Source organism: Miniopterus schreibersii, assembly GCF_964146895.1.
Source record: "Miniopterus schreibersii genome assembly, chromosome: 15".
Taxonomy (NCBI): domain Eukaryota; kingdom Metazoa; phylum Chordata; class Mammalia; order Chiroptera; family Miniopteridae; genus Miniopterus; species Miniopterus schreibersii.
In genome coordinates this window covers 50,344,139-50,369,922 of record NC_138115.1, presented here as the reverse complement: position 1 = coordinate 50,369,922, position 25,784 = coordinate 50,344,139, and the positions used below count along the sequence as shown (strand labels likewise).

Below are 25,784 nucleotides of genomic sequence, written 5' to 3'. Positions count from 1 at the left end.
GGCGCCACCAGCCTTGAGTCTGGGAGCCTAGCATTATGCGTGGGTAACTTCCACTTTCCAGCAGGTGGCGCTACTGTCCTGACTATGCTGAAGGTCGCCAGCTAAGAGACTTGTTCTCACTAGGCTGGGACCTGGACCAGTCCCAGGGCATAGTGCAATGACTGCAAAGCTATTTTATTAATTCACGAATTCAACAAACACTAAACACCTACTATGTTCCAGGTGCTGGGGATTTAGTCAGAACAAGACAGATCAAGTCCTGCTTTTATGGGATTTATATTTTAGAGCCATGCTGTCAAATATTGTAGTCACTAGGCACATGTGACTACTGGGCACTTGAAATGTAGCTAATCTTTTTTTTTTTTCTTTTTTTTAAAACATATCTTTATTGATTTCAGAGAGAGGAAAGGAGGGGGGAGAGAGAGAGATAGAAACAACAATGATGAGAGTCATTGATTGGCTGCCTAGCCCGCAACCGGGACATGTGCCCTGACAGGGAATCCAACGCGGATCTTCTGGATCCTAGGTCAGTGCTCAACCGCTGAGCCACACCCAGCCGGGCGAAATGTAGCTAATCTTAATTGAGAAGTGCTGTAAGAGTAAAATACACACCTGATGTCAAAGATTTGGTTAAAAATAATGTAAAATATCTAATTAACATTTTAATAGCTTTTGTGTTGACATAATCATATTTTGGGTTAAATAAAATATCTTATTAAAAAGAATTAAATCTGCCCTGGTAGGTGTAACTCAGTTGGTTGGACATTGTCCTGTGCACCAAAAGGTTGCCAGTTCGATTTCAGGTCAGGGCACATGCCCAGGTTTTGGGTTGGGTCCCAACCAATCAATGTTTCTCTTTCACATCAATGTCTCTCTCTCTCCCTTCCTTGCTCTCTAAAAATCAATAAAGACATATATATATATACAGTATTTAGAAAAAAAAGAAAATAGTTTAAAAATATACAAAAAACAAAAAACAGGAAAGAAGGAAATCCAAGTGGCACACTAAAAAAATCAATCAGCCTGGCCGGGTGTGGCTCAGCGGTTGAGCATAGACCTGGGATCCAGATGGTGGTTTGATCCCCGGTCAGGGCACATGCCTGGGTTGCAAGCTCAATCCCATCGGGCGTGCAGGAGGCGGCCAATCAATGACTCTCTCATCATTGATGTTTCCATTTCTCTCTCTCCCTCTCCCTTCCTCTCTCTGAAATCAACAAATATATATATATTTTTAAAAATCAACTAAATACAAAAAGGCAGAAATTGAGGAATTGCCCAATGTCATTCCAGTCTTAATTTTAGCGTTTTTTTAGTGGCTCGGGGGAGGGGGGGTTCTAATTTGTCTTTCCCTGATGAATATCATGTGAAGCATCTTCTCAAAGGCTTATTGGCCATTTATCTTTCGTGAATTATCTGTTCAAATCCTTTGCCCATTAGAAAAAGGACGGGGGGATTTACATCTATTTTTGCAATTAATGTAGGCCAGGCACTTATGATCATTCCTGCTTATGGCTTTACATGATTTAACTGAGCTCCCACCCCACCCCCTTCCCGCACAGAAGCAGTAACGGAGAGACCAGGGGCACCGAAAGGGGTCCGTACGCCTTCGGTACAGAACCGCCGAGCCATTTTCTAGGCACGGTCCCCGGCTGCCCTGCAGCCCCCAGCAGGGCTGGGCTCAAGGGGCACTTCCGCAGGCACTTCCGCCTCCCGGCCCGCCCCCAGCGTTGGTGATTGGCTGGGCTGGACAAGCGCGAGTCCTCCTGGGAGTTGTAGTTCTTGGGGCTGGGCTGGGGACGCCGGGAAGGAGCAGAGGTCCCAGGCTAGAAGCGGCGGTTGTGCTTGCTCCCCACCGCCGGCACCATGTCCCGCGTGTTGGTGCCCTGCCATGTGAAAGGCACCGTGGCGCTGCAAGTGGGCGATGTGTGGGCCTCCCAAGGCCGGCCTGGAGTGCTGGTCATCGATGTCACCTTCCCCAGCGTCGCACCCTTCGAGGTGAGCCAGCCCCTTGGGCGCGACCTGGGCTCCTGGGCGGGGCCGACCTGGGAACTCGGGCGTGTCCCAGGCGTTGAATGTTTTACGTAAGGCCTTGGCGCTGCCTGGCCCTTGCCATCAGTTAAGCATTTATTTATTCCTTTAGTTACCACACTTACTAGAAGGCAGCTTCCTGTTCTAGTCTCTGCATCATGTCTCCCCCATGTGCAGGACAGCGCTGGCAGGGAAGTGCCAAGCTAGTAGGCTAGGTGTTGGAAATACCGTTGTGAACCAAGTATAGGTGAGGTCATTTTGTCCTGGGGATCATTAGACAATGGGTTACCCCCAAACCTGCCTCCTGCCCATTCCTGCAGCCTCTGCTGGAGGTCAGGTTCGGTTCAACTCAATCCTCATCAGGATCTTCCCAGTGGCTCCAGTTTTCAGTTTCCAGTTGTACTTCCACATCAGCTGGCTGAGTGACTGGACACTGCAGGACTTCAACATAGATGATAAAGACCACCGTTTTCTGATGGCCTGGCGTTCAGGGCCACTTTGCATCTGTGCCCTGCCTGCCTCTCAGCCCTATGTGCTCTGTCCAACAGAGTGTGGTTCTCCCTCAAGCTGTTCCTTAAGGATAAGCTGGGAAACCCTGATTCAGTAGGTCTAGGGTGGAGCCTGTACACCTATATATACATATTTTTAAACTTGGGTGATTCTGATGAGTGTCCAATGATGAGAACTGCCGTAGGCGGCTATGCTACTTTTTACATTATCTACCTTTCTTGGTCCACTTGGTGAACTCTTCCCCCTTCAGGCCTCACAGGTACATTTTCTGCCTCCTCCAGAGTTAGGGCTCTGACCTCTGGCAGCATCTTGAACATATGGCAAGATCTGCAGTTGTTGCTTATTGCTTATATGACCTGCTCATTTATACTGTGAACTCCTTTAGGAAAGTGAAATTGTCTTTGAGCCCCAAAGGATGCTTATTAGATTGGTAGAAGAGTGCATTCCTAAGGGGAGGAGGAGATTGTGCCTTTGAGCCACTCAGGCCCTGTGCCTGGGTCTGATTTGTCCTGGTGGGTCGTGTGTGCTCTAGTTGCAGGAGATTACGTTTAAGAATTACTACACAGCCTTTCTGAGCATCCGTGTTCGCCAGTACACCTCGATGCACACACAAGCCAAGTGGGTGACCTGCCTGCGGGACTACTGCCTCATGCCTGACCCACACAGTGAGGAGGGAGCTCAGGAATATGTATCGCTGTTCAAACACCAGGTCAGCTGGGACTCAACATGGCCAGGGCAGCCCAGATGAGGGCTCACAGGGGGCCTGAGAATTGGGCCAGGATACCAGGAGGGATGAGGGGAGCAAAGCTGTCCTGGGCAGTGGCTGTTTGGGAAATGCTTTGGAGGGACTAATGTTCTTTCCTTCCCAAAGGCCTGGGGAGGCAACAGGTTGGCTCATTGCTCATTGGGAGGATCCTGGGCAGTGAGCTGGGCCCTTGCTGGGGCCTTGTATGTGTATGTGTCAGATGCTGTGTGACATGGCTAGAGTACTGGAGCTGCGCCTGATTCTGCGACAGCCATCACCACTGTGGCTGTCTTTCACAGTGGAAGAGCTGCAGATCTACCAGCAGGGACCAAAGGTAAGTGACTAGCTCAGACCTATTGTCTTGCCCTTTCCCCAGCAGGCTCCTAGCTAAGGTTGGCAGAGGTGGGGGTGGGGGAGGGGATGGAGGTGGGAGTGGATGGGTAAAGATGATGAGACTCAGAAGGAGGCCTTCATGGAAGTTAGCCAGGTAGGAATGTTGGAAGCTCATGATGAGAGGTGAGAGGTAAGGCCATGTTCCCATATCCCCTGACCTTTGGAGCCACCCATCTGTTTCAGAGCTAGAGCCTTCAGGTGCTGGGAGATACTTCTATTCCTTGTGTTCCTGGGGTCTCTTTCTGCATAGCAGAAGAGCTTAGGTAGTCTGACTGCCCTTTGGGCCTTTGTGGACCCTTGAACAGGGTTTTCCCAGTGTTCAAGGCTCTGGGGACCTTCTCTCTGCTCCCAGTACCTTGGAAACTGGTCCCAGAACTCTCCCCCTCTTCCTCCCTCAGGGAAGTATGTCTTTGCTTTGCAGAGCCCCTCCGTGACCTTTCCCAAGTGGCTCTCCCACCCAGTGCCTTGTGAGCAGCCCACTCCCCTCCTTGAGGTAAGCCTTCTCCCTGGGTAAGAACCACGTGTGAATAGCTGTGACGTCCAGGTGGGCCCCTATCTGCAGGAATCAAGGGCTGGACCTCGGGCCCTTGGTTCACTCTGTGCTATCTTCCACCTGGGTGTTCCATGGGATTTGAGGTATCTCTTTGTGGGACTGAGCTGCACATCAGGCCCCAACCTCATATTTCACAAGTCAGTTGGGAATGTTACTGATCTCAGCTGGAGGGCCAATAGCCCAACTTGGCCTCTCTCGAGCTCTAAGGGCGCTGCTGGGGAGAGCCCCATGGCCACTGACCCCTCCTTCTGGAGCAGGGTCTCCCAGACCCCAGCAGGGTATCCTCTGAGGTACAGCAGATGTGGGCGCTGACAGAGATGATCCGGGCCAGTCACACCTCCACAAGGATCGGCCGCTTTGATGTGAGTGATCGCTTCCCTCTGCTTGGCTCCCATTGCTCTGAGTGGGTCAGATCTGATGGTCTTTTGTGTTGCAGGTGGATGGCTGTTACGACCTGAACTTGCTGTCCTACACTTGAACCATGGCTCTTAACCAAGACGTTGACCTTCTGTGCTCACCCAGGCCTGGTTTGGGTCATCAGAGGCCGAAGTGCTTTCCCTGTGCATTCCAAGTGTTGCCTGCATGCCCGTTCTGTCTGGGCCACATTCACAGACTCAAGATTCTTGGGGGCTCACTGTGCGGCTTCAGCATGAGCACCTGGTGTGGAGTACACTCTGACCTCACCTGTGACCCGAGACTCCTTTTCTTACCCTAAAAACACTCCAGTTCTACTTACTAAGAATCCTTGCGTGCCCTCTGCCCCTCCTGCCAACATGCATACTCCTGTCTTCTGCCTGCTCGCTTCCTCGCCTGAGTGCAGTGGGCTGGGTGACCTACTAGAACCTGCTCTATTTAGCCTTGCAAGGCTGCTGTAGCCATGACACTTTTTTTTTTTTAAAGAGAATTTTTTTAGTTTATTTATGCCAAACTGACGACACGCCAGGAAGCAAGATATCAAATGCTCTGCCATGCCACTCTTTTAGTTTGGAAGCTTGAGGGAGAAACAGGAGCTCCATTTCTTCCTTCTGCGCCCCCTAGTGGTCTTTTTTTCCCTTTGTGTCATGCCCACAAAGAAATTTCCTGGCGAAACCCCACTGCCTGCCTAGGGAGCTAAGCTGGCAGTTTGGGCTGCCGGAGTCCCTTGGTCTCTGAGCCGACTCTGGGATGTATGTTCAAGTGTGTCTGCCCACCTAACCTGGTCAGGAGCCTCTGGCAAGGCCAGGGCCTGAGAATGAGTCCTAGGACCTGTTTGCCATCTGATAAAGCCCAAAGTACATCTTTGTCCCTTCTCCCAGCTGCCTCCTAACCAAAGTCATGCTCAGTGTGATGAAGGATCGTGGTGGGAGGTGGGCCCAGGTGAGGGTTCTCATTGGTGTCTTAAGAGGCTAAGTCCTCTACAACCCCAGGCCAGCTCTGAATAAGGCAGACTGCTTTTCCTAATGAGAAAATCCTTCTTTCTTTTTTTCTGGCTTTGCCCCTGGCGGCTATTTGAGGCAGCACTGCAACAAGTGTTGGACTGGAAAATCAAATGTTTGTATGGTTGCCACCCTCTTCTCTCACCTGTCAGGGTTCTTGCAAGCTGTACCTTTCCCTGCAGGGTCGTTTATTTAGTTCCATTCAGCTTTTGCTAAGAGGGTAATGACCATAGTTCTTTGCTCAGGGAGTATCAGCCCTCCGTGTGTGTGAGGGGGGGTGTGGTCTCTGCGGTGGGAGGACTATGCTTCATTCACAGCTGTGTCCCCAGCACCCAGCACAGGGCCTGGTGTGCAGCAAGATCAATAAATACTTGTGGAATGCATGGCTGCTGGCTGCCTGTGTGCGCCCAGTGGGGGAGCTGGAGGCCCGCGTGTGTGCCAGGTTCCTGTGGTGCTCGGCCTGCCAGGCTGGCTGCCCCTGGCTCCCCCCCCCCGCCCCCCGCCGTGTCCCCTTCATCTTTCTGCCTCCTCCCTTTTGACCTTACTCTCCTGAAGACCTGAATGTGCGACTCTAGCCTCTCAGCCCTTTGCTTGAACTTTGACCCCTGGAGGCAGGGCCGTCACCGGGGGAGGTCTAGCCCTAGGCTCTGATTCTGAGCAGCTTAACTGGTTGAGATCTTCCCACCCTCCCTTGGCAAGTGGAAGCGCCTGGGGCTGTCTTTCTGCTGCTGGGACTCACTGCACACCCGGAGCTGAAGCCCCGCCTGCCCGCCTGCCCGCCTGCCCTCAGGGCTGCCCGCCCCTCTTCTGATCCCCTTTGTGGGAGTGAGACTTGACGGATCAGGGTCCAGACTACATCTCCCAGCGTGCCTGACAGAGTGGTGGCCTCTGTGCGTCGGCTGCATCGGTCACAGGCCACAATGCAGCGGGCAGTGAGCGTGGTGGCCCGTCTGGGCTTGCGTGGGCAGGTGCTCCCCTCAGTCCCCGGCCGTCCGATCAGTGGCTCACAGGTGGGATAGAGGGTGCTGGGGCGTGGTGTCAATCTTGGAGGGTTGGGGGAAGGAGGGGACGGGGGGCTGGAGCCCTGGTGGCACTGAGCCCGGCCGCCCGCAGGACGCGCTCCGCAGGACACCACTCTATGACTTCCACTTGGCCCACGGCGGAAAGATGGTAGCGTTCGCAGGCTGGAGTCTGCCCGTGCAGTACCGGGACAGCCACATTGACTCGCACCTCCACACACGCCAGCACTGCTCGCTCTTTGATGTGTCCCACATGCTACAGGTGAGCCAGGGGACCGCTCCGGCCTCCAGCGCTTCCTCCCTGGCCACAGTGGTGCCACCCTTGGCTTTGTTTGCTGGGAGCTGGATTCCAAGGGCTGCCCTCTCAGAAGAGTTGGAGATCTCAGGGGTGTCACAGACTGTGGCCCCCAGGAAGTTAATTCAGAGGGTCACCTGATTGGCTCTTCTCTCATCTCTCCAGCCTGTTCCCACGTAGTGTCCTGGGTTTTCCAGGGATGGCAAAGTTTTACCCACTCTCCTGGGTATTGGTTTGGAAAGGGGGGTATTTCAGGGAGGCACTGGGCCCTTTCAAATGTCCTAACCTCCCCCATTACACTCCCTCCTATATTGGCAGATGTGGGAGAATCAGAAGGTGGGGACTTTGCCACCTGCAGAACCAAAAACTAGTCACTTTGGCTGGGTTGGACTGTGCCGTGGAAGGCAGGGAGGATGCCGCCTTGACCAGTGTCCTGAGGCTTTTCATCTTTTTCTCAGACCAAGATATACGGCCGTGACCGGGTGAAGCTGATGGAGAGTCTAGTGGTTGGAGATATTGCAGAGCTGAGGCCTAACCAGGTGGACCCCTCTTTTGCTCAATGGGCGTTCTTAGTCATGAGCCAGCAAACGGGCAGAGTCCCTACTTTGGGCTTGGGGGCACGGTGATGGGTCAGACCATCTGCAGGGATGGGCCTATCCCATCCTCACCACATCAGGCTGGGAGGCCCAGGTTCATGTCCTGTTCTGAGGCCTTCCATGCTGCCTAACCCCTTGCAATCAAAGTGTAGTCCCTAAACCAGCAGCTTCATTATCACCTAGGAGCTTGTTAGGAACAGACTCTCAGGCCCTGCTCCAGACCTTTTGAATCAGAGCCTGCATTTTAACAAGATCCCCAGGTGATTCACATGACCTCTCAGCCTCAGGCTCTTCCATCAGTGGGGAGGCTGAGGCCAGCCTCACAGTGTTTAGGGGTGTTGCTGCTGTGGAGCTCTTGAGCTCATCAGGATGGACTTGGAAGCTTCTGTCCTGGGGTTTGGAGCATGGACTGAGTCGTCAGGTTTGGGTGGGATAAAGCAGCAAGTCCTGGGTACCATGGATTAAGCGTGAGATGGGGCTCTCAGTACTGAGTGGGGAGGGGTGCAGAGGCCCTACTAGTTTAGGGAGGTCCCCCGAGGTGGGGAAGGGGTGAAAACGTTCCCAGTGCATGGGGTCAAACACCCTGGGCTCGGGCAGGGTCCCGGGGTGACCCAGCCTTACTCCTTGCATGCCGGTCCCCCCAGCCCTATGCATGAGGGCTCAAGAGTTTGTGGGGGCTGAGTGGGCTCCTTGGTGTGTCTGACTCACACTTGACGTTGGCCTCCTCGACCTGAGTGCAAAGTTGTTCTACTTTGGTGGTAGGGGACACTGTCACTGTTTACCAATGAAGCTGGTGGCATCTTAGATGACTTGATTGTGACCAACACCTCTGAGGGACACCTGTATGTGGTGTCCAATGCTGGCTGCTGGGACAAGGACTTGGCCCTCATGCAGGTACAGCCCCTTTGTGTTCTAGGTACCCCATCTTACGGAGCAGCTTCCTGCTGTCCAGGACAGGCCTGGTAGGGACAGGGGGCTCAGACAATAGCTCTGAGTGAATGAGCAGCAGGCCAGAGTGGGCCCTCCCTGGAAAATGCCAGGTTTCACTGGGGGAGGTGGGGAGGTGAAGCTGACCCTGGCCCCTAGGTGAGCATCCTCTGGTGAGGGCGGAGGGCTGGAGCATGGTGTCAGAGCTGGAAGACTTGGGCTTGGGTCATCCCTACCACCTATACGACCTTGTAAGATGAGAACCAGCCTACTTTGCCGAGCTTTGCAACACCTGGAAATGGCCCCCGAAGCCGATGTGGTGTTTTGTCTTTCCATTCAGGACAAGATCAGGGAGCTTCAGAACACGGGCAGTGATGTGGGCCTGGAGGTGGTGGATAATGCCCTGCTAGCCCTGCAAGGTGAGCGGCCAGGCTGGGGCTGGAGATGAACTTAGCCTTCCTGGCTTCCTCCGCTGCTTAGCAGAGGCTGTAGCAGGAAGAAGGTGTGGGTGGTGTGAGGTTTGTCCGTCATATTCTAAGCTGGGTGTCATGCCCTCCCTCGACCGGCCCCAAGGCTCTGTGGGCTATGAGGCAAGAGCATCTCCTTCTACCCGCAGTGGAGAACTTGATCAGGGCTTGTTCTGGTCCTGAGTAAGGGCTGCAGTCCAGCTTTGAGGGGCACTGGGACCTGGACACTTGGTCACTGGCTCCCTCGGCCCAGGTCCCACTGCGGCCCAGGTGCTACAGGCCGGCGTGACAGATGATCTGAGGAAACTGCCTTTCATGACCAGTGCTGTGATGGAGGTATTTGGCGTGTCCAGCTGCCGCGTGACCCGTTGTGGCTACACGGGAGAGGATGGTGTGGAGGTGTGTCAAGAAGTGGGAGCAGGGTAGTAGTGCAGGGCACAGGACTCGGGCCAGCAGCCCACCTGCTCCCTCGTGCCCCCTGCAGATCTCAGTGCCAGTAGCGGGGGCTGTCTGCCTAGCAACAGCTCTGCTGGAAAACCCAGAGGTGAAGCTGGCAGGGCTGGCAGCCCGGGACAGCCTGCGCCTGGAAGCAGGCCTCTGCCTGTATGGGAACGACATCGATGAACACACCACACCTGTGGAAGGGGGCCTCAGCTGGACTTTGGGTGAGCTGGGCTTGCACTCGGGGATAGGATCCTGAAGGCTGAGTGGCCCTGAATGAGGCCAGCCAGCCTCTGACTGATCCTGAGGTTGTGTAGCCTGGAGCCAGTGACCCAGCCTCCCCCAGCCTCCATTCCCTGCAGGTGTTACTGTAACTTTACCCATTAAATGCTGAGGACCCCCGGCAGGCTGAGAGGGGCAGCATGGCCGCGAGGGGGCAGGAGATGGGTGGCTGACTGACTACATGGCAGGGGAGGAATAGGGCCTATGGGAGTCCAAGGGAAGGGGCCTCAATGCTGATGGATGTCACTTGGGGCCCTTGTAGCTAGGACCACCTGTGGCCAGGGGTTCTCTGGACTGTGGCTTAAGTCTGGTGTGTCATGTTCCAGGAAAGCGCCGCCGAGCTACCATGGACTTTCCCGGAGCTGCAGTTATTGCTCCCCAGCTGAAGGGCAAGGTGCAGCGGAGGCGTGTGGGGTTAACGTGTGAAGGAGCTCCTATGCGGGCACACAGCCCCATCCTGAGTATGGAGGGCACCGTGATTGGTAGGTGGATCAGGGAGGTTGGAGAGCTCTTGCCCCTTCCCCAGGAGGGTGGGGGAACTGGCCTGCTAGGGTGGTGCTGACACACGGTCTCTGCCTGGACAGGTACTGTGACCAGTGGCTGCCCTTCCCCCTGCCTGAAGAAGAATGTGGCGATGGGCTATGTACCCTCTGAGTATAGTCGGCCAGGTACCCCACTCCTGGTAGAGGTGCGGCGGAAGCAGCAGATGGCTGTGGTCAGCAAGATGCCCTTTGTGCCCACAAACTATTATACCCTCAAGTGAGGTGGCTTGGGCTGGGCCCTCTGCTGGAGGGCATTCTACAAGGGGTTAGTCAGGAAGCTGAGGCAGAACACACTGGGGGGTAGGTGGCGAGGGTGTAGGCTGGCTCTGGTTGTCTGGTTGGGGGGGGACATACCACCTACACCCCCTCCTCCTGTGCCATTTCAATTTCAAGACCAATTACTCAGTGACAGACCAGTTCACCCAATGTCTTTCTCAGCCCATACCCCACAGACCCCCCCCTTGCCTGTGGAGGGCTATGAGAAGCCTCAATCCTGGCATCTCCACTCTGCCAGGTGCTGGCTGTGCCACAAAGCTCACCTTTAGCAGGGTAAGGCCTGCCCGACCTACCTCACCATGGTTTCTCACACTGCAGAGGGTCATTACCTTGGGCAGTGCCAGCCACCTCCTCTAGTTTACTTCCATGAATGCAGACTGCTGCCTCTCCCTGGGCAGGAGTAATTCCTGGCTCACAGAGGCTTAGCCCAGTAGGGCTGCTGTGCCTGTGTGTAAACTCGGGGATGGTTGAGGGGGCATGGACTTACTCTCCTACATTCCCAAGTTGGCCCAGCCTGCTGCCCAGCAGCAAACCATGCCAGGCTCACCACCTGTTCTGAGCCCCAGGGCTGTTGTAGGGCAGGCTGGGCCTCCTCCTGAACTTGCCTTACCCTGGGCTGGCCTTTGCCCTGCGGCCCATTACTGGACTCCACTGACTGTTAAAAAAAAACATTAAACGAGCTTTCTTTCTTGCTTGCCAGAGTCTAGCTTCAGTGTCCTTTGCCCACAGGGTTCCTGGGGTGTCATCCCAATGCCTTCCTGGCCTCTGAAACAGGCTCACCATGGGTTCCCCTAGAGAGGGGCAGGCCTATAAGAACTAAAGGGGTAGTGTAGTGTTGGGCACCCAGCACTGCACCTTTAGGGAGCTGGCATCCACCCGCCAAGTTCGCAAGTCATTAAGTTCTGGGTGCTGAGGGGCAACAGCCCCTGGGTGTTCTCTCCAGTTTCCCCTGAGCATGCACACCTTTGTCCTGTCTGAATAACCACACAACTGGTGCACTTCCATGTTTAATAAGCCACGTCCTCAGTTGAGCCTGGCGTGGAATGTGAGACTCTGTGTGTTGTGGTGTCAGCGGGTAGACCTGGGGCTGCAAAACCTTTATCCTGCCAGCCAGAAGGTAACTCTGCAAGTAAGTACCTGTGCAAGAGCTCAGTGTGGTCCTACCTCCAGTGCACCTCCGTGCAAGGATGATCTAGGCAAAGGCTGCCAAATGGAAATGTGGCATCTAACAGAGCAGAAAGAAGTACAGGGAGGGAGACAGGTCTAGGGCCACACTACCTTTGGGAACTGGCGTTTGCCACCCATACTTTTGGAAGATCCCCTGGCCTATTTTGGAAGTGGCTAGGCCTGCCTAACCTGTGGCTCTGCCCTCTTAAGGGTTCTTGGGGGCTGAGATAGTGCTAATGGAGAGGAGCTGAGCCTGTGGGATCTTAGGATGAAGCTCCTGTGGTTCCAGGTGAAGATGGGAAGTCATGAGGCTGCAGGGCAGGTGGGCTTGCTCTGCACTAACTGCTTAGAATCTCTCTGAGGGGGCAGGGTACAGACCCACAACCCCACGGGCACTTAAGTGGTGGGGATGGGAAGTCATTCCTGAGGCTCAGTCTCTTTCAGGCACCGTTTTCTTCCAAGAAGGATTGAGAGGAATATGAGAACGATGCTCAGGATAAGACAATTTCCATAGCCAGGCGCATACCTGGAGAGCTCTGGATGGGATAGGAAGGTGGGTGTTTGGTGTCTCCATGTCTGGATGGTGCCATCTGCCCCCTGCCTTATACTTGAATGGCCAGCTAAGTAACCATAGAGTGTAAGGCTATGTCCAGGCCAAGATTCCTAGCTCCCTGCCAACAGCAAAACCAAATTCTGAAAACCTAGGGCTTAGGGGAAAACAGACTTCCCTTACAAATCCCAGAGCTAGTCAACCTCAGGCTTTCTCTCAGAGGGACAGATCTCTATGGGGTCACACCCCAGGGGGATGGGAAGAGGGAGAGGGAAAAACCAAGACAGGAAATGGACTGCTGGCCTTCCTAACCCAGAGGCTTCTCCTAAACTGACCCCTGAGAGAGGAGGATCATGCCTTCTCTCCTTAAGGCACCCAGATCAGGGTAGAGGCAAACTCTTTACTGGCTCAGTGCCAGGGCCTGCTGGAGGAAATGCCAAGGGCAGTGGAGGCCCAACTCCACAAGCACTGGGGTACTCCCTACCCCCCAACCCTGACCCCCCTGCAGTCATCCCTGGGGTCTGGGCAGCAGTAGAACCCAGTGTGGGAGCCAGCAGACCCGGTGATGTCCCTGGAGACCCCTCTGCTGCCTTCCCTTATTCTCTGTGGGTTTTGAGAGGTTCATTTGTTGCTGTTTCCCTAAAAGTGATGGAGAGAAGAGAGAGGGGTTATTCCGCGGGCAGCACAACAGTCCCTGAGATTGGCTTTCTCTAGCTTCTTCTAGTAGCTGAGTGGAGCTCAGTAAGGCCACACTACAATCTAACTTCTGCTGAGCTCCCACAGCACACATTGGGCCCACCACCTTTCCCCTACAGACTCATTCTTCCTCCTGGTCCCCACCTTATGATGGTTCTCCCATCCTTCCCCATTTGCCCAAGAAAAAAACCTTGGCAGTGCCAAGTCTCCTGATTGTCCTCTTGCCCTCTCTAATTGGATCCCTTTATGTACTTGCCACAAGGCAGGCAGATAAAAAGGCAAATTAGATTAGGCCACGGCCTAATCACGGCTGAGTCTTTCAATAGCTCCCCAAAGTCTGGGGCTTTGCTGGTCCCTCCATGCCTTCATATTTGAACTCCAGCATCACAGCCTTGTTTATTCCTCCAATATGTCACCTCTGGGCCTGGTCTAGCCATTCTCTTTGCCTGGTACACTTTAGCACACCTTGGCCTTTGCCCTCAGCTTAAATGTCTCTCTTTAGAGAAACTTCTGACCACCCTCACCCCTGAACTGCTATCCTCCCCTTTCAAATCTCTGGCTCCCCCTGTAAGCAGGGCCTGGGTTGTCCTTGTTCTCTGGTCCCTGCCATGCGGTAGGAGCTCAGAGATTAGCTGGCAGAATGCCCTGATTAATGAATTCATGCTTTACAGACGAGTAGGCTGACCCTGATGAGGCCAGTCAGCGCACTAAGAACAGAGGCTCCGGCCTTCCCAACTGAGGGGCTTGCAGTGGAGTGGAGCCCAAGGGACTTGCCATTTCATCTCTGAAATTACGAGTAACATGGTCCACCCCGCAGGTTGCTGAACAGCAAACTGATGGACTGTTCAGACATCCTTGTCACTTGAAACCTGAGCTCTACTTGCAGATCTTGGAGCTTCCTTCAAAGGCCACTAAGCTGGAAGACTCCTACCCTGAGAATTCCCCTCCCCAGTCCCCAGCACAGGAGTGTGTTTCTGCCTGCCTAGCACGGGGTTGAGATGGGAACAGATTTACTCACCACGAAGGGAAATGCGTGGAGCCATCAGGCGTGGATCCGTTCTGGCCGCCCAGACCTGGGGGCAGGAACACATCCAGAGCTGCAGCAGGCTGGGTTGGGGATCTGAGCAGGCATGAGCCCAGGTCAGGTTAGAGGCTAGTGGAATTTGGTGGAGAATCTGGCGGGGGACCTATGGAACTAGTGGTATTGTCTGGTGAGGGTTCAAAAGAAAAATTATAATGTGATGGGTGGACTACTGGCGTTTCTTGCGTGAAACGGCACGTTGGCAGGGGTCAGAGTACAGCGTTAAGTTGCGATACGGTTCTTAGGGGACCAATGGTAGTCTAAGGGGGTTCTGGGGAGCGCAATGGTACAGTCCGACGGGTGTGAGGGCGGCCAGTCCACGGAGGTTGGTGGGGAGCCTCACCTGGGCGATGATACAGCCCGGTCACCGTGCTCCCGTAGAACCCCCACGCCAGCTGGATGGCCAGGAGACTTAACACCAACCACAGCAACAGCAACTTGAAGAGGGTCACACGCATGTCCTGCGCCTCCCACTCCCGCAGGAACTCGCTGCCCAGGGCGCCCAGAGCGCCCAGCACTGAGGCCGGCAGAGCCTGCAAGGACTGCCCAGACCAGGACTCCGCCATGACTGCTCCGCGCCCCTCCCGGAGGGCTGTCACCGTGGTCCCCCACTGCGCAGGCGTCTGGTCTTCCGGAGCCGAGCCCGTTAGGGCGCACGCGTCAACCTAGGCAAAGCGAGCCCAACCCGCCTGCGCGAAGAGTTGGCAGTTTGGGAGGAGTGTTAAAACGGCGCACGCGCACCTAGCCCCACCCTGCTTACTTAAAGGATGAGTGACTCCGGGAGCACAAAATAGCAACCAGGTCTTTTATAGCCCCGGAGTTCCCGTGATGCCTCACGCGGCTGCAGTTATTGGTTAAGTGCCTCGCTTCTAGGGCGTGGACACGCAGCTGAGCAATCGTGGCTGAGCGGTGAGAGCGCGCCCGCGCGCGGGCCCGCGCCGGAGGCCAGCTCGAGCCCGCTGGGCACGCGGGGGCGCGCACGTCGCTCCCCGCCCTCCCGCCGCCGCCCGCCCTCGCTCGCTCGCGCTCCCCGCCCGCCGCCCGCCGCCCTCCGTCGGTTCTCTCGTTAGTCTGTCGCCTCCTCCTCCGCCACCCGCCCTGGTCTCTGAGCTAGCGACTCGCGGACGGGCGTCCTCGGCGCAGAGAGGCCGGAGTCGGTGCCGTCGCCTGAGGTGAGTGAGGGTTTCTTCCAAGCTCCGCGGCGCCCCGGGCCCGCCCGCCCGGCCGGCACTCTTCCGGCCGCCCGCCCGCCGCCCAGCCGCGGCCGCGCCCCACCCCACCTGCTGCTCTAGGCTGGCGGTCCCTGGACCCTGACCCTGACTCCGGGCCTGGGCCCCTTTCCCCGAAGCGGTGGCCCCGCCCGCTCAGTCCCCGGAAGCGCGCCCCGCGGCCTCCCGCGCCCCTTCCCCCGCCCGGCCGGGCCTGGTGGAGCCCAGCCGCCCGCCCGCGGTCCCGGTGCTTCCTCTCTCACGGCCCGGCAGGGCGGGGGCGCCGAGCCGGGCCGTGCAGCGGGCCGCCGCGAAGCGCGCGTGGCTGTCGGAGTTGAATTGGGAAGGAAACTCTTTACAACTCCATTTTGGCTTTTGCATTTAATGTGAAATATGAATCACCGATTTATACTGGGTGAAGTCCAGTTATATTTTGGGTAGATTTTTTTTTTTTTTAAATGCAGGTTTTTTTAGAGATTGTGTAAGTAAACGACAGTATTGAAATCTTAGGGGTTAGGATTCTTCAGTATTGCAAAGAAGCAAATTATCCATTAAACACATTTTTCATGACTTAAGTGATTTAAACTATGTTTCATCAAAATAGTATTAATTTGCAATTTCGCTTAATCTAAGTTACTACTTTGATTAGGAATCACCTAAACATCTGTCCTTAGTTACCAGTTGGACCCAGTTACAGGTCGTCTTAATTAAATAGCTCTATTTGCACTCAGGTTGATTTGTTCAAAATCATGTTTAGTAGTTTATGGTGGGAAATTGGAATCCTTTTAACCTCAGAGTTGGTTCCACTTGTGTTTTTTAATGGTCCTGATTTAAATTTTTAAACCATTTTTTATTGAATTAGAGAGAGAGAGAGACAGACATCGATTTGTTCCACTTATCTGTGCATTCATTAACTGTTTGGTGTGTGTTCTCTTACTGGGCATCCAGCCCTCAACCCTGGCTATCCGGACGGCTCTGACCAAGTAGGGTACCCAGCCAGGGCCTGATTTAAAATGTTAACCTCTGTTGGCGACTTGTTTGCTTCTTTTTGTGTTCAAGACAGTCTTTTGAAGTAACTTGCGGTGTGCAGTCAGGCTGTGTTCCTCCCTGCCAGATCTGAATGGGGAAAAAATAACTTAAGAAAAAACTTCGGTGTTGTATGTGGTAAGAGATTTTCAACCACTTAGTGCCACACACCCGAATGTGTAGTGTGCATGTACATTTGCGTGGTTGTCACTTTAGACATGGCTAGATTGGTAGAGCTGTTGTTTTGAGTATTTGGCACAAGTGACATTGTTTAGACTGAATGTACAAGACTAGCTCTTAATTGTAAAGGATAACTTACTGAAGGATCTCTTTTGATAAGTTGTCTTGAGAGTAGTTCTATCTACTTTTTAGAGCACTGGTAGCTCTTGGGGACATAAAATATATAAGATAGAATTTGTTTGAGTCAAAGTCTAATCCTAGACTTACATCTTCTGTTCTCATAAAAATCTACAATGGAAGGAAGAAGAGAATAGGAATGCGACTTTTTCATAGATCCAGAATTTTGCATCTGAAAGGAATCTTCAAGGCTTATATTCCAACACTATTAGCAGATGAGGAAATTAAGTTACAAAGGCTAAGTAAATTTCTTAAGTCATGTCTAGTCAGGTGCAGGCCCCAACTATTTTCTCTGTAAGGGATTCTCCATGTACTCCCAAACAGCTTGCTTAGAATCAGCTAAAACTCAGGACTTAACAGCTTATTACAGTGCTTTCTCCTTTTATATATTGCTGATTTTATATATATTGGGAAAATCTGAAAATTTTATTTTCCAAACAAATTTCAGTTCTTTAGCTACATCACTCTCCTCTCTGTAACTGGGTGGTCCTATAGCAGTTGATTGAAATAGATAAATGAATATACAGGGGTCCCTGCCTAGTCCTGGCTTTAGGTTTTGGGTCTATTGAGGGACCAACTTCTCCCACAGGGAGTCCCAGGCTCCCCTGCTCTAAATGTAACATAATTATTAGGTCAGGCTAAGATGTTATCAGGCAACTTGTGCTCTTTTGACTGTTGACTGTAGGTAGGATGGGGAGAAACTACATGTATCATGTAAATAGTTCCTTGTGTGTATGGCAGTGGTTTTGTTGGAGTATTTTAATAGTCCTGATTCCTTTTATGTCAGTTAACTTCTTTTAAAAGTTTATCCTGGTCATGTGGGGGTGTTAGTTATTAGGAGAGTGAAAACAGGTAGATCTTCAGGTGTTTCCTGTCTATGGGGTGGAGTCCAAGCAGTGACAGGAGGAGGAAGTGGGTTGCTGCTTTGGGTTTTATTTGTCCTAGAGCTGTGAGGTTTATGTTCGCTCTGTCGGAAGAAAGATGGATAATTCAACTTTTAAGAGAACTAATTTGGGCTTGCTGGGCTCCTATAGACAGCACTTTGGGTTTAATTGCATTATGGCTACTAATGATAATGATAAAATGGTTCATAATTGCTGGATTGTAATCACACATTTGTAGTTTTAAAAGGTCCCTAAGTATTTTGTCTTCCCTTACCACTCAGTTTATCTCTATGCAGTTCCTAGTCAGTGGAACTCAGTTTGCCATACCTACACTTTAATGTAACTAAATTTTAAACTTGTGTTGATGTGTATTGCTATACTCTGCTTTTTGGGGACATGCTCACTGTTAAGTACTTGCGAGATTAACAAATTAAAATTTCCAAAACAGTTTAAAGATAGTAATTACTGTAAAATTCCCATTTCAAGTGTTTCTATTTCAGGTGACTCATTTTTAATCTGTGGGGTTGTAGTAATAAGTGAAGACCTTGTATACTCATAATTATGATAGTCATGTGACTGAAAATCAGATAGGCATTGAAGCTGCTCATTCTGAGTGTTGGTCTGAGTTTATTGGTGGTTCATCCAGATGATTCTGAATACATTTTATAGCTAATAATCTTGAAAATATGAGATACACTCTGTTAAATTGCAGCCACTTTGCAGTGTATACCAAATTGAGCTTGATTTTTTTTTTTAAGAGGATTGGTAAAGTAAATATGTTTAAGCATATTTATGATAGTATCTTAATATTCAAGTGAAGGGAAAGAAGAGAACATAAGGAGTCAGTGAAATAGGTTTGGAGTAAAAAGAAAAGTGGGAGATAAAATGAAATTAGAGAGGTGGGCAGGGACCAGATCATGTAGGGCCTTTAGGACATGGGAAGTTCTTCAGGTTTGTTCTGAGGTAAGAAATTAGATTTTTTCTTTTAGCAGGGGAATGTTATGATCTGATATTAAACAAGCAGCTAGAATTGTGCATAGAGAGTAGGGGTAGATCTGACTTTAATAAGCTAATACTGATCATTTCTGACAAAAATATCAGAAGGATTTCCTATTATTATTTACTTCCTTGACCAATTTTTTTTTTTTTTAAGCTATTGATTTTTCTGACATTTGCCTTTTGGCCTTTAATTTCTCAGTAAAGCTTGTTTTGCTCTGTGTTGTCTTTTTTTAATCCTCACCTGAGGATATTTTTTCCATTCCTTTTCAGAGATAGTGGAAGGGAGAGAGAGAGAAACATCCATGTGAGAGAGACACATTGATTGGTTGCCTCCCGCACTGGTGCAACTGGGCCAGGGATTGAGCCTGCAACTGAGGTACATGCCCTTGGCTAGAATTGAACCTGGGACCCTTCATCTGAGGGCCTACACTCTTAACAGGCCGGGGTAGTAATGCCTGTTTTAAAAAGGAAATATAGCTTGATAAAGCAAGTCATTAATGTGTTCATGGTAGTCTAGGTGGTAGGGATGTAGGTGTTCACTGTAAAATTCTTTTAACTTTGCTATGTGTTTGAAAATTTTTATAGTAAAAAGTTGGAAAGTTAACCCACATAGGATTTATCTGTTTTTGATATTTGCTTTTAAAAGGGCAACATTAATTTATAATGTTCAGAAAATAAGGTTGATTGTGTACATTAAGTGAAAGAGGCCAAGACTCGTATAAATGTGATACATTTTTATGGTATGTGAATTAAAAATTAAATTTTGCACTTTTTTCTCTCTTGGATTCTAAATTACTTCACAGAACTTTGGGGGACCCCATTTACATCTTGTGCTGTGCTTTGTTTTGTTTTGTTTTGTTTTTGTAAAATGAACAGACATAATTCCTGATATTTTTTGGTTTTATAGTGCCTTTCATCTGAGAAGTTCAAGGCGCTTTGTAAAACTTCTGCCACACAGGCCGTGAGTCTTGCAGCACATTTGTAAGGTATGTAAATAGATACCTTTTCTTTCATTCTCCTGTTCCCATGGAATAGAGATTTTTATTATATATTAATGTAGGTTCTGGGAAAACGTGGGTGTATTACTATTAACGATTTTCTTCACCAATCTTGAGATCTTTATCTTACTCCACAACTTTTCTCTTTGGTCTTATTTTTCTACCTCTCCATTAGTCCTCTAACTTCCTTTTTCTCTGCTATTCTAAGAAATATTTCTTCCTTAGATGAAGATATAGTTCCTAACCTCTTTCTTAATCTTTAAGGAGATGGACTCACCATATTACACACATTCTTCCTTACTTGTGGACCATTCCTCTCATCCTTCTATTTTTCATGTTTAAGTTTTCATTTTCTGGATTGTGTAGTTTGGTCATCTTACAGTTTATCCTGTGCTGTGGGTATATCTAATTATCAGTAGAAAATGAACCAACTAGAGAATGAGAAACAGAACAGTCCGCCCTACCAGAACAGTCAGCAGTGGTGCTGGCTTGGGAGGGAGCAATGTTAACAGCAGGTATAACAGCCCACCCAGCAGCTGTTCCAGATACCTTAAACTGATTACAAATAAGGGAAATGGTATTTTAATTTAATGGACACTATGATAAATGTTCTGGTCTGGAATCATTTTGACCACCTTTTGTTGTTTTCCATGGGTTCGAGAGCACTCTGTATGTAGAGAAATGATTTGTTAGGTGATTCTTATTTCGTGAGATGGGCTATGTGACAGTGAAGGCATATGATGGTAGTGCTTTTGGTTGGCTTTGAACTCTTTAGGTATGTGAGGAATGGCCAAGTTAGTTTGTGCTTTTCCATTATTCACTCATTTAACAAATAGTTACTACTGAATAGCCACTGCTGAATATGCAAGGCGTTGTTCTGGGACACAGAAGAAAACAGAAGGTCCATACCCTCAGGGAGTTTTTTGTTTGTTTGTTTGATATTTATTCCTAAAAAACATGAACATTTGGTATGAAACTGAAAAGTCTGTTAGTTTTGAATTATGCCATCTACTTTTTTCTCTCTTAAATTTAACTTTACTTTTAAAATTTTTTTTCTATACTTTTTACTTTTATTTTTTCATCTACTTTTCTCGATATCACTGACAAGAAAGGGGAAAGCACATCAGATATTAATAATCACAAAAACATTAAAAACACTGCTCATGGAGTTTTGGTGTTTTGTTTTTTATTAAGAAAAACAATTGCACCTGGCCAGACGTGGCTCAGTAGTTGAGCGTCGACCTAGGATCCAGGCGATCGGGGTTCGATTCCTGGTCAGGGCACATGCCCGGATTGCGGGCTCCATCCCCATTCAGGGGTGTGCAGGAGGCAGCCAATCAATGACTCTCTTATCATTGATGTTTCTGTCTCTCTCCGTCTTCTTTCTTCTCTCTGAAATCAATAAAGATATATTTTAAGAAGAAAAAAACAATTGCATGTTTATCAGTCTTTTCATTTTTCTTTTAAAATTTTTTTTAAAAGTGTAATTTATGGTTGAAATACAGTATTATATTAGTTTCAGGTGTACAATATAGTGATTCAACACTTATATACCTTAAAACGTGCTCACTAAGTCTAGTAAGCATTTGTCATTGTGCAAACTTATCACAATATTATTGACTATATTCCCCTTCCCCTTTTTCACCCATCCTACCATCCCCTTCCCCTTTTTCACTCATCCTACCATCTCCTTCCCCTATGGTAACCTTCAGTTTGGTCAGTTTCTGTGAGTCTGTTTTTTTATTTTGTTTATTTGTTTTGGTTTTCTTAGATGCCACATAAAAGGGAAATCATATTATATTTGTCTTTCTCTGGCTTACTTAGAGACTCTAGGTCTATGCATGTTGTTGCAAATGGCAAGATTTCATTTATTTTTATTGCTGAGTAATACTCCATTTATATACATACAGCACATCTGTATCCATTCATTTATGGATGGACACATAGGTTGCTTCCATATCTTGGTTATTGTAAATAATACTGCAGTGAACAAAGGGGTGCATGGAGTTTATATCCTGATAGAGAAGACTGATAATAGACAAGGAATGGACTTGCCTTTTTTCAGGAATAGCAAAAAGGCTTGAATGGTTGGAGCCTAAAGAACAAGTGAGATGAGTAGGAGAAATAAAGCCTTATAGCTAGGCAGGGGCCAGATCTTGTAGGAACTGGGAATTTAGAGTCTATTCAGAGTGCATTGGGGAGCTATTTAAGGATTTTTTTTAAAAAATATATCTTTATTGATTTCAGAGATAGGGAGGGAGAGGGAGAGAGATAGAAACATCAATGATGAGAGTCATTGATTGGCTGCCTCCTGCCCGCCCCCTACTGGGGATCGAGCCTGCAACCCAGGCATATGCCCTGATGGGGAATCGAACCTTGATCTCCTGGGTCATAGGTTGATGCTCAACTACTGAGCCATGCTGGCCCGGCCGAAGGGTTTTTATATAAAACAAGGGAGTGATATTATCTGATTTGTTTATATTTTGGGCTGCTCTACAGAGAATATAGTAGCAATTTTCAACCGGTGTGCCACAAGAATTTTTAAAACATGCATTACTTGACTATTTAGTCAGGGGCACTAACCTTGTTTTTTTTAGATTGTCAAATAAAAAAAATGACAACACGTCCAGCCAGGCATGGCTCAGTGGTTGAGCATCAACCTAGGATCCAGGAGATCGGGGTTTGATTCCCAGTCAGGGCACATGCCCTGGTTGCGGGCTCTATCCCCAGTCAGGGGCGTGCAGGAGTCAGCTGATCAATGACTGTCATCATCGGTGTTTCTATCTTTCTCCCTTTCCTTTCTTCTCTCTGAAATTAATAAAGACGTATTTTTAAAAAAAAGACAACAGCCAACACAACAATATTCATTCATAGCCATTGGTGTGAATGAATCAAAATTACACCTTTTGCCCAGGCCAGTGTTTCTCAGTGGTTAGAGCATTTGCCCTTGCACCGGCAGGTCTCTGGTTCGATTCCTGGTCAACGGCATGTACCTGGGTTGCAGTTTCAATCACCTGCACGCCCTTTACTAGGGATCGAGCCTGCAACCTGGGCATGTGCCCTGAGGGGGAATTGAACCTAGATCTCCTGGATTACAGGTTAGTGCTCAACCACTGAGCCATGCCAGTCGGGCATGAGTTTTTTTACTGCCACCTGACTGAATCAGAGAAACATGACATGTTTGGTGTTTCCATTTTCTTGTCTTTTATTTGTTTAACTGTAGGAGTTAGTATGTTGGGGCTTATATCCTAGGATTTTACCAACCTTTTTTCTTTTTAACTGTCTTTTTTTTTTTTTTAATGTGTTTCCATTGATTTTAGAGAGAGAAAGGGAGGGAGAGAGAGAAACATTAGTGTGAGAGAGAATCATTGATTGGCTTCCTCCTGCACGCCATACTGGGGATCGAGCCCACAACCTGGGCATGTGCCCTGACCGGGTATTAAACCGAGATCTCCTGGATCATAGGTCGATGCTCAACCACTGAGCCATGCCAGCCAGGCTTTACCACAATTTTTAAAAAGGAAAAAAATACCATACCGTAAGGTTTATCATAAAAATGTGTATATGCTCCCTATGCTAAAGCTCAGTCCTCCTTTCATAGTATTGCTTCCTTGGGGCTTTAAGAATATTTTTAGAGCATAGGGTTGGTAAAGCACTTATATGAAACAATGCCAAAGGAGTAGAACATGAAAAGTAAGCCTTTCTTCACATCTCAGCCTCCCAAGGTCCTTGCTTCAGAGAAAACCATGTAACTGGGTCTTATATATCCTTCTAGAGATACAATGTCTATTGTATATATTACATATTTTTCCTTTTTTAGGTACAGACTTGCACTTTACACTGTTATGTGCAACAAGATCTTGGTGATTATTTGGCAAGATATTTCAAAGTATACATTATGGAAAATAGTTTGGCGGTTCCTTAGTTGTTAAATATAGAATTACCATATGACCCAGCAATTCCATTCCTAGATATATACTCAGAAGAATTGAAAACAGGTACTCGAACAAACACTTATACATAAATGTTCAAAGCAGCACTATTCATAGCCAAAAGGTGGAAATAATCCAAATGTCCATCAACAGGTGGAATATTATCCAGCCATTTAAAAAAATGAAGCACTGATACATGCTGCAACATGGATGAACCTTGAGAGCATCGTGCTAAGTAAAAGAAGCCAGACACAAAAGGCCACATATTACATGATTTCATTTATATGAAATACCCAGAGTAGGTAAATCTATAGAGACAGAAAGCAAATCGGTGGTGGTTTCCAGGTGCTGGGGGAAGGGAGAGTAGGGGCTGGAGGCCTAATGGGTGTGGATTTTCTTTTGTGTTGATGAAATGTTTTGGAGCCCTAGCCAGTTTGACTGACAGTGGTTAGAGCGTTGACCTGTGTACTGAAGGGTCCTGGGTTCTATTCTGGCCAGGGGCAGATACCTTGGTTGGAGGCCTGATCCTTGGCCTGGTCAAGTGGGAGGCAACCAATCTATGTGTCTCTCTCTTTCTCTCCCACTCTGTCTGAAAAGCAGTGGAAAAAAGATCCTCAGGTGAGGATAAAAGAAAAAAATGTTTTGGAACTAGATGGTGGTGGTGGGTGCACAACACTGCTGATGCACTGAATATCACTGAAATTGTATACTGTAAAAAGGTTAACTTTATATTATGTCAAATTCACGTCAGTTAAAAAAAAGTTTTTTAAATAGATGTTCAGGCCTCACCCTGAAGAGATTTCAGTCTTCTAATTGTGGAGCCTTGAGAGGAATAGAGATGTTTGTACCAGAATGCATGGTGCCTGGCTGTGCGCTGTCATTGCTGTCGTTAGGTACCTTGGTGGGGCTACCTCTTAGTTCGTTCTACTCTGGTTTGGGGCAGTGTAGCAGAGAGTTAGGTTGCACAAGTCGCATCCTGATTCTGTGTATCCATTTAAGGTGAACCTTGGAATATTGACATTTTGAGGTGGCTGATATGATACCCAGAAGGTATGTATGTTCCTTCAGGAGTGTTTCTTACCCTTCTCACTCCCAAAGAATTTAAGTCTGGGTGAGTCTCACTTGGCATTATATTGGAGGCTTTTGTCAGTATTCTTTGCTTGCCTTTGTGTGCTTTAGCCATGTTGCTTGATCTCCAAGGACCCTTGAACTGGCATCAACCCTTGGCAACTGCTCGATCAGGATGGCCAAATAATGGCAGTACCAGGCTCAAGCTCATTATGAACACATGGACAGATGGTAGTCTGGGACTTTTTGCCAGAGGTTTCCTATGTAGTTTGTAAATAAAGTAAATGACTTTGTTTTCAATTTAATTTCTCACTGTTTAATGGTGTTTCCTGTCTGACAGGCACAGCCCTGGGTGTGGGTGAACCTGGAGTTGATAGAATAGGTTTCTGCCCACTGCACTGAAACAGTTTAAATATAGGGATTTTCTTCCTCTGACTTAGTGAAGAGTGTTTCCTGTTCATTTAAGATGTATACTTTAACAAAGGTCGAAGAGCCAGGGAATGGACGGTGTTAGAAAAGGGCGTGTTTATGAAAGGGGTACATTTCCTTTCAACCAGGTTTATTTGAACAAAAATTTTAGGACTGTTTGGAGAAAAGGCTGCATTTTGACCTTTATTTTCAGTTTTATAGTCCTAGTAGCTTTGCTTCATGAGGATGCATTGTAGGGCAACTTTTAAACTTTGGTGGGATTCATGTGTTTAGGGAAAGGAGGTATGTATCGTGTAGAAAAATTGAGATCTTAAACCACTGAAATAGTATTGTGTCCTTGATAACTAACGCTTGCTCCTTTAAGCTTTAAAACCTGTTTTGTTTTTGTAGTGGATGTCTTCTTTTTTTTTTTTGTCTTACTCGTATCTGGGTCTTAAGCTTCCCTGTGTACTGATTGAGGTCTTTCTCCTAAAGGATTTTTGAGGTCCCTGTTTGGAGTCTGTTGTTCCCCTCTAGGACACAGGCCTGGCCTGAATGACATTTCCCTCCCTCCCCATTTTACACTTCTGAGCACAGTTGACAGGGTTTTCTGTTTCTTACATTCTTGTCAAAGGCTGCATCTCTTCTCACCCACGCATGTATTTTTCTAAATTACTGTGAACTGATCTACTGGCCAGTTAGACTTAAACAGTTGTCTAAAATAAGAGCAAATGAGTTTAGAGGGAGATTCTGTGTTTAAACTTCTTATTACAGATTTTTTTTTTTTTTTAATATATATTGATTTCAGAGAGAGGAAACGAGAAAGAGAGAGACAGAAACATCAATGATGAGAGTTATTGATTGGCTGCAACCCGCAACCCGGGCATGTGCCCTGACCGGGAATCGAACCCTGATCACCTG

At 48.8% G+C, this 25,784-nt stretch overlaps 4 protein-coding genes across 6 annotated transcripts in view; 3 read left to right on the top strand and 1 right to left on the bottom strand.

The window, feature by feature from the left end:
• Window positions 1-1,772: 1,772 nt before the first annotated feature.
• Window positions 1,773-6,026, top strand: NICN1 (nicolin 1, tubulin polyglutamylase complex subunit). 3 transcript variants are annotated; one of them, XM_081159573.1, is made up of 6 exons: window positions 1,773-1,995; window positions 3,071-3,247; window positions 3,504-3,617; window positions 4,098-4,169; window positions 4,487-4,591; window positions 4,666-6,026. In XM_081159573.1, the coding sequence occupies exons 1-6, from the start codon at window positions 1,864-1,866 to the stop codon at window positions 4,705-4,707; spliced, it is 642 nt and encodes a 213-aa protein (XP_081015699.1). In that variant the 5' UTR covers window positions 1,773-1,863; the 3' UTR covers window positions 4,708-6,026. The 3 variants fall into 3 exon arrangements, with proteins under 3 accessions (XP_081015699.1, XP_081015700.1, XP_081015698.1); XM_081159574.1 differs by lacking the exon at window positions 4,487-4,591; XM_081159572.1 differs by having other exon boundaries at window positions 4,487-4,985.
• On the top strand, window positions 6,021-11,181 carry AMT (aminomethyltransferase). Its single transcript, XM_081159571.1, has 9 exons — window positions 6,021-6,654; window positions 6,758-6,925; window positions 7,417-7,497; window positions 8,317-8,448; window positions 8,822-8,900; window positions 9,202-9,347; window positions 9,433-9,613; window positions 9,998-10,153; window positions 10,256-11,181. The coding sequence occupies exons 1-9, from the start codon at window positions 6,565-6,567 to the stop codon at window positions 10,432-10,434; spliced, it is 1,212 nt and encodes a 403-aa protein (XP_081015697.1). The 5' UTR covers window positions 6,021-6,564; the 3' UTR covers window positions 10,435-11,181.
• Window positions 11,182-11,491: 310 nt separating this feature from the next.
• TCTA (T cell leukemia translocation altered) lies at window positions 11,492-14,630 on the bottom strand. The gene is given in 4 exon segments (XM_081159478.1): window positions 11,492-12,845; window positions 13,921-14,011; window positions 14,014-14,022; window positions 14,327-14,630. Coding segments are annotated over 4 exon segments (366 nt in total). The 5' UTR covers window positions 14,550-14,630; the 3' UTR covers window positions 11,492-12,802.
• Window positions 14,631-14,732: 102 nt separating this feature from the next.
• RHOA (ras homolog family member A) overlaps window positions 14,733-25,784 on the top strand; it is a 30,734-nt gene continuing 19,682 nt past the window's right edge. Inside the window, exons 1-2 of the mRNA XM_081159476.1 lie at window positions 14,733-15,155; window positions 19,365-19,443. The gene's annotated coding sequence lies outside the window, so the exon portion shown is untranslated. The remainder of the gene's footprint in view (window positions 15,156-19,364; window positions 19,444-25,784) is intronic.

What these genes read in the sequence shown, in the direction of transcription:
- AMT (XM_081159571.1), top strand. Translation starts at nt 6,565, where the DNA reads ATGCAGCGGGCAGTGAGCGTGGTGGCCCGTCTGGGCTTGCGTGGGCAG. An exon ending in ATGTGTCCCACATGCTACAG is followed by an intron (nt 6,926 to 7,416) that starts GTGAGCCAGGGG and finishes TCTTTTTCTCAG; the next exon opens with ACCAAGATATACGGCCGTGA. An exon ending in GGGCCTCAGCTGGACTTTGG is followed by an intron (nt 9,614 to 9,997) that starts GTGAGCTGGGCT and finishes GTCATGTTCCAG; the next exon opens with GAAAGCGCCGCCGAGCTACC.
- NICN1 (XM_081159572.1), top strand. Translation starts at nt 1,864, where the DNA reads ATGTCCCGCGTGTTGGTGCCCTGCCATGTGAAAGGCACCGTGGCGCTG. An exon ending in TATCGCTGTTCAAACACCAG is followed by an intron (nt 3,248 to 3,503) that starts GTCAGCTGGGAC and finishes TGTATGTGTCAG; the next exon opens with ATGCTGTGTGACATGGCTAG. An exon ending in AGCCCACTCCCCTCCTTGAG is followed by an intron (nt 4,170 to 4,486) that starts GTAAGCCTTCTC and finishes CTTCTGGAGCAG; the next exon opens with GGTCTCCCAGACCCCAGCAG.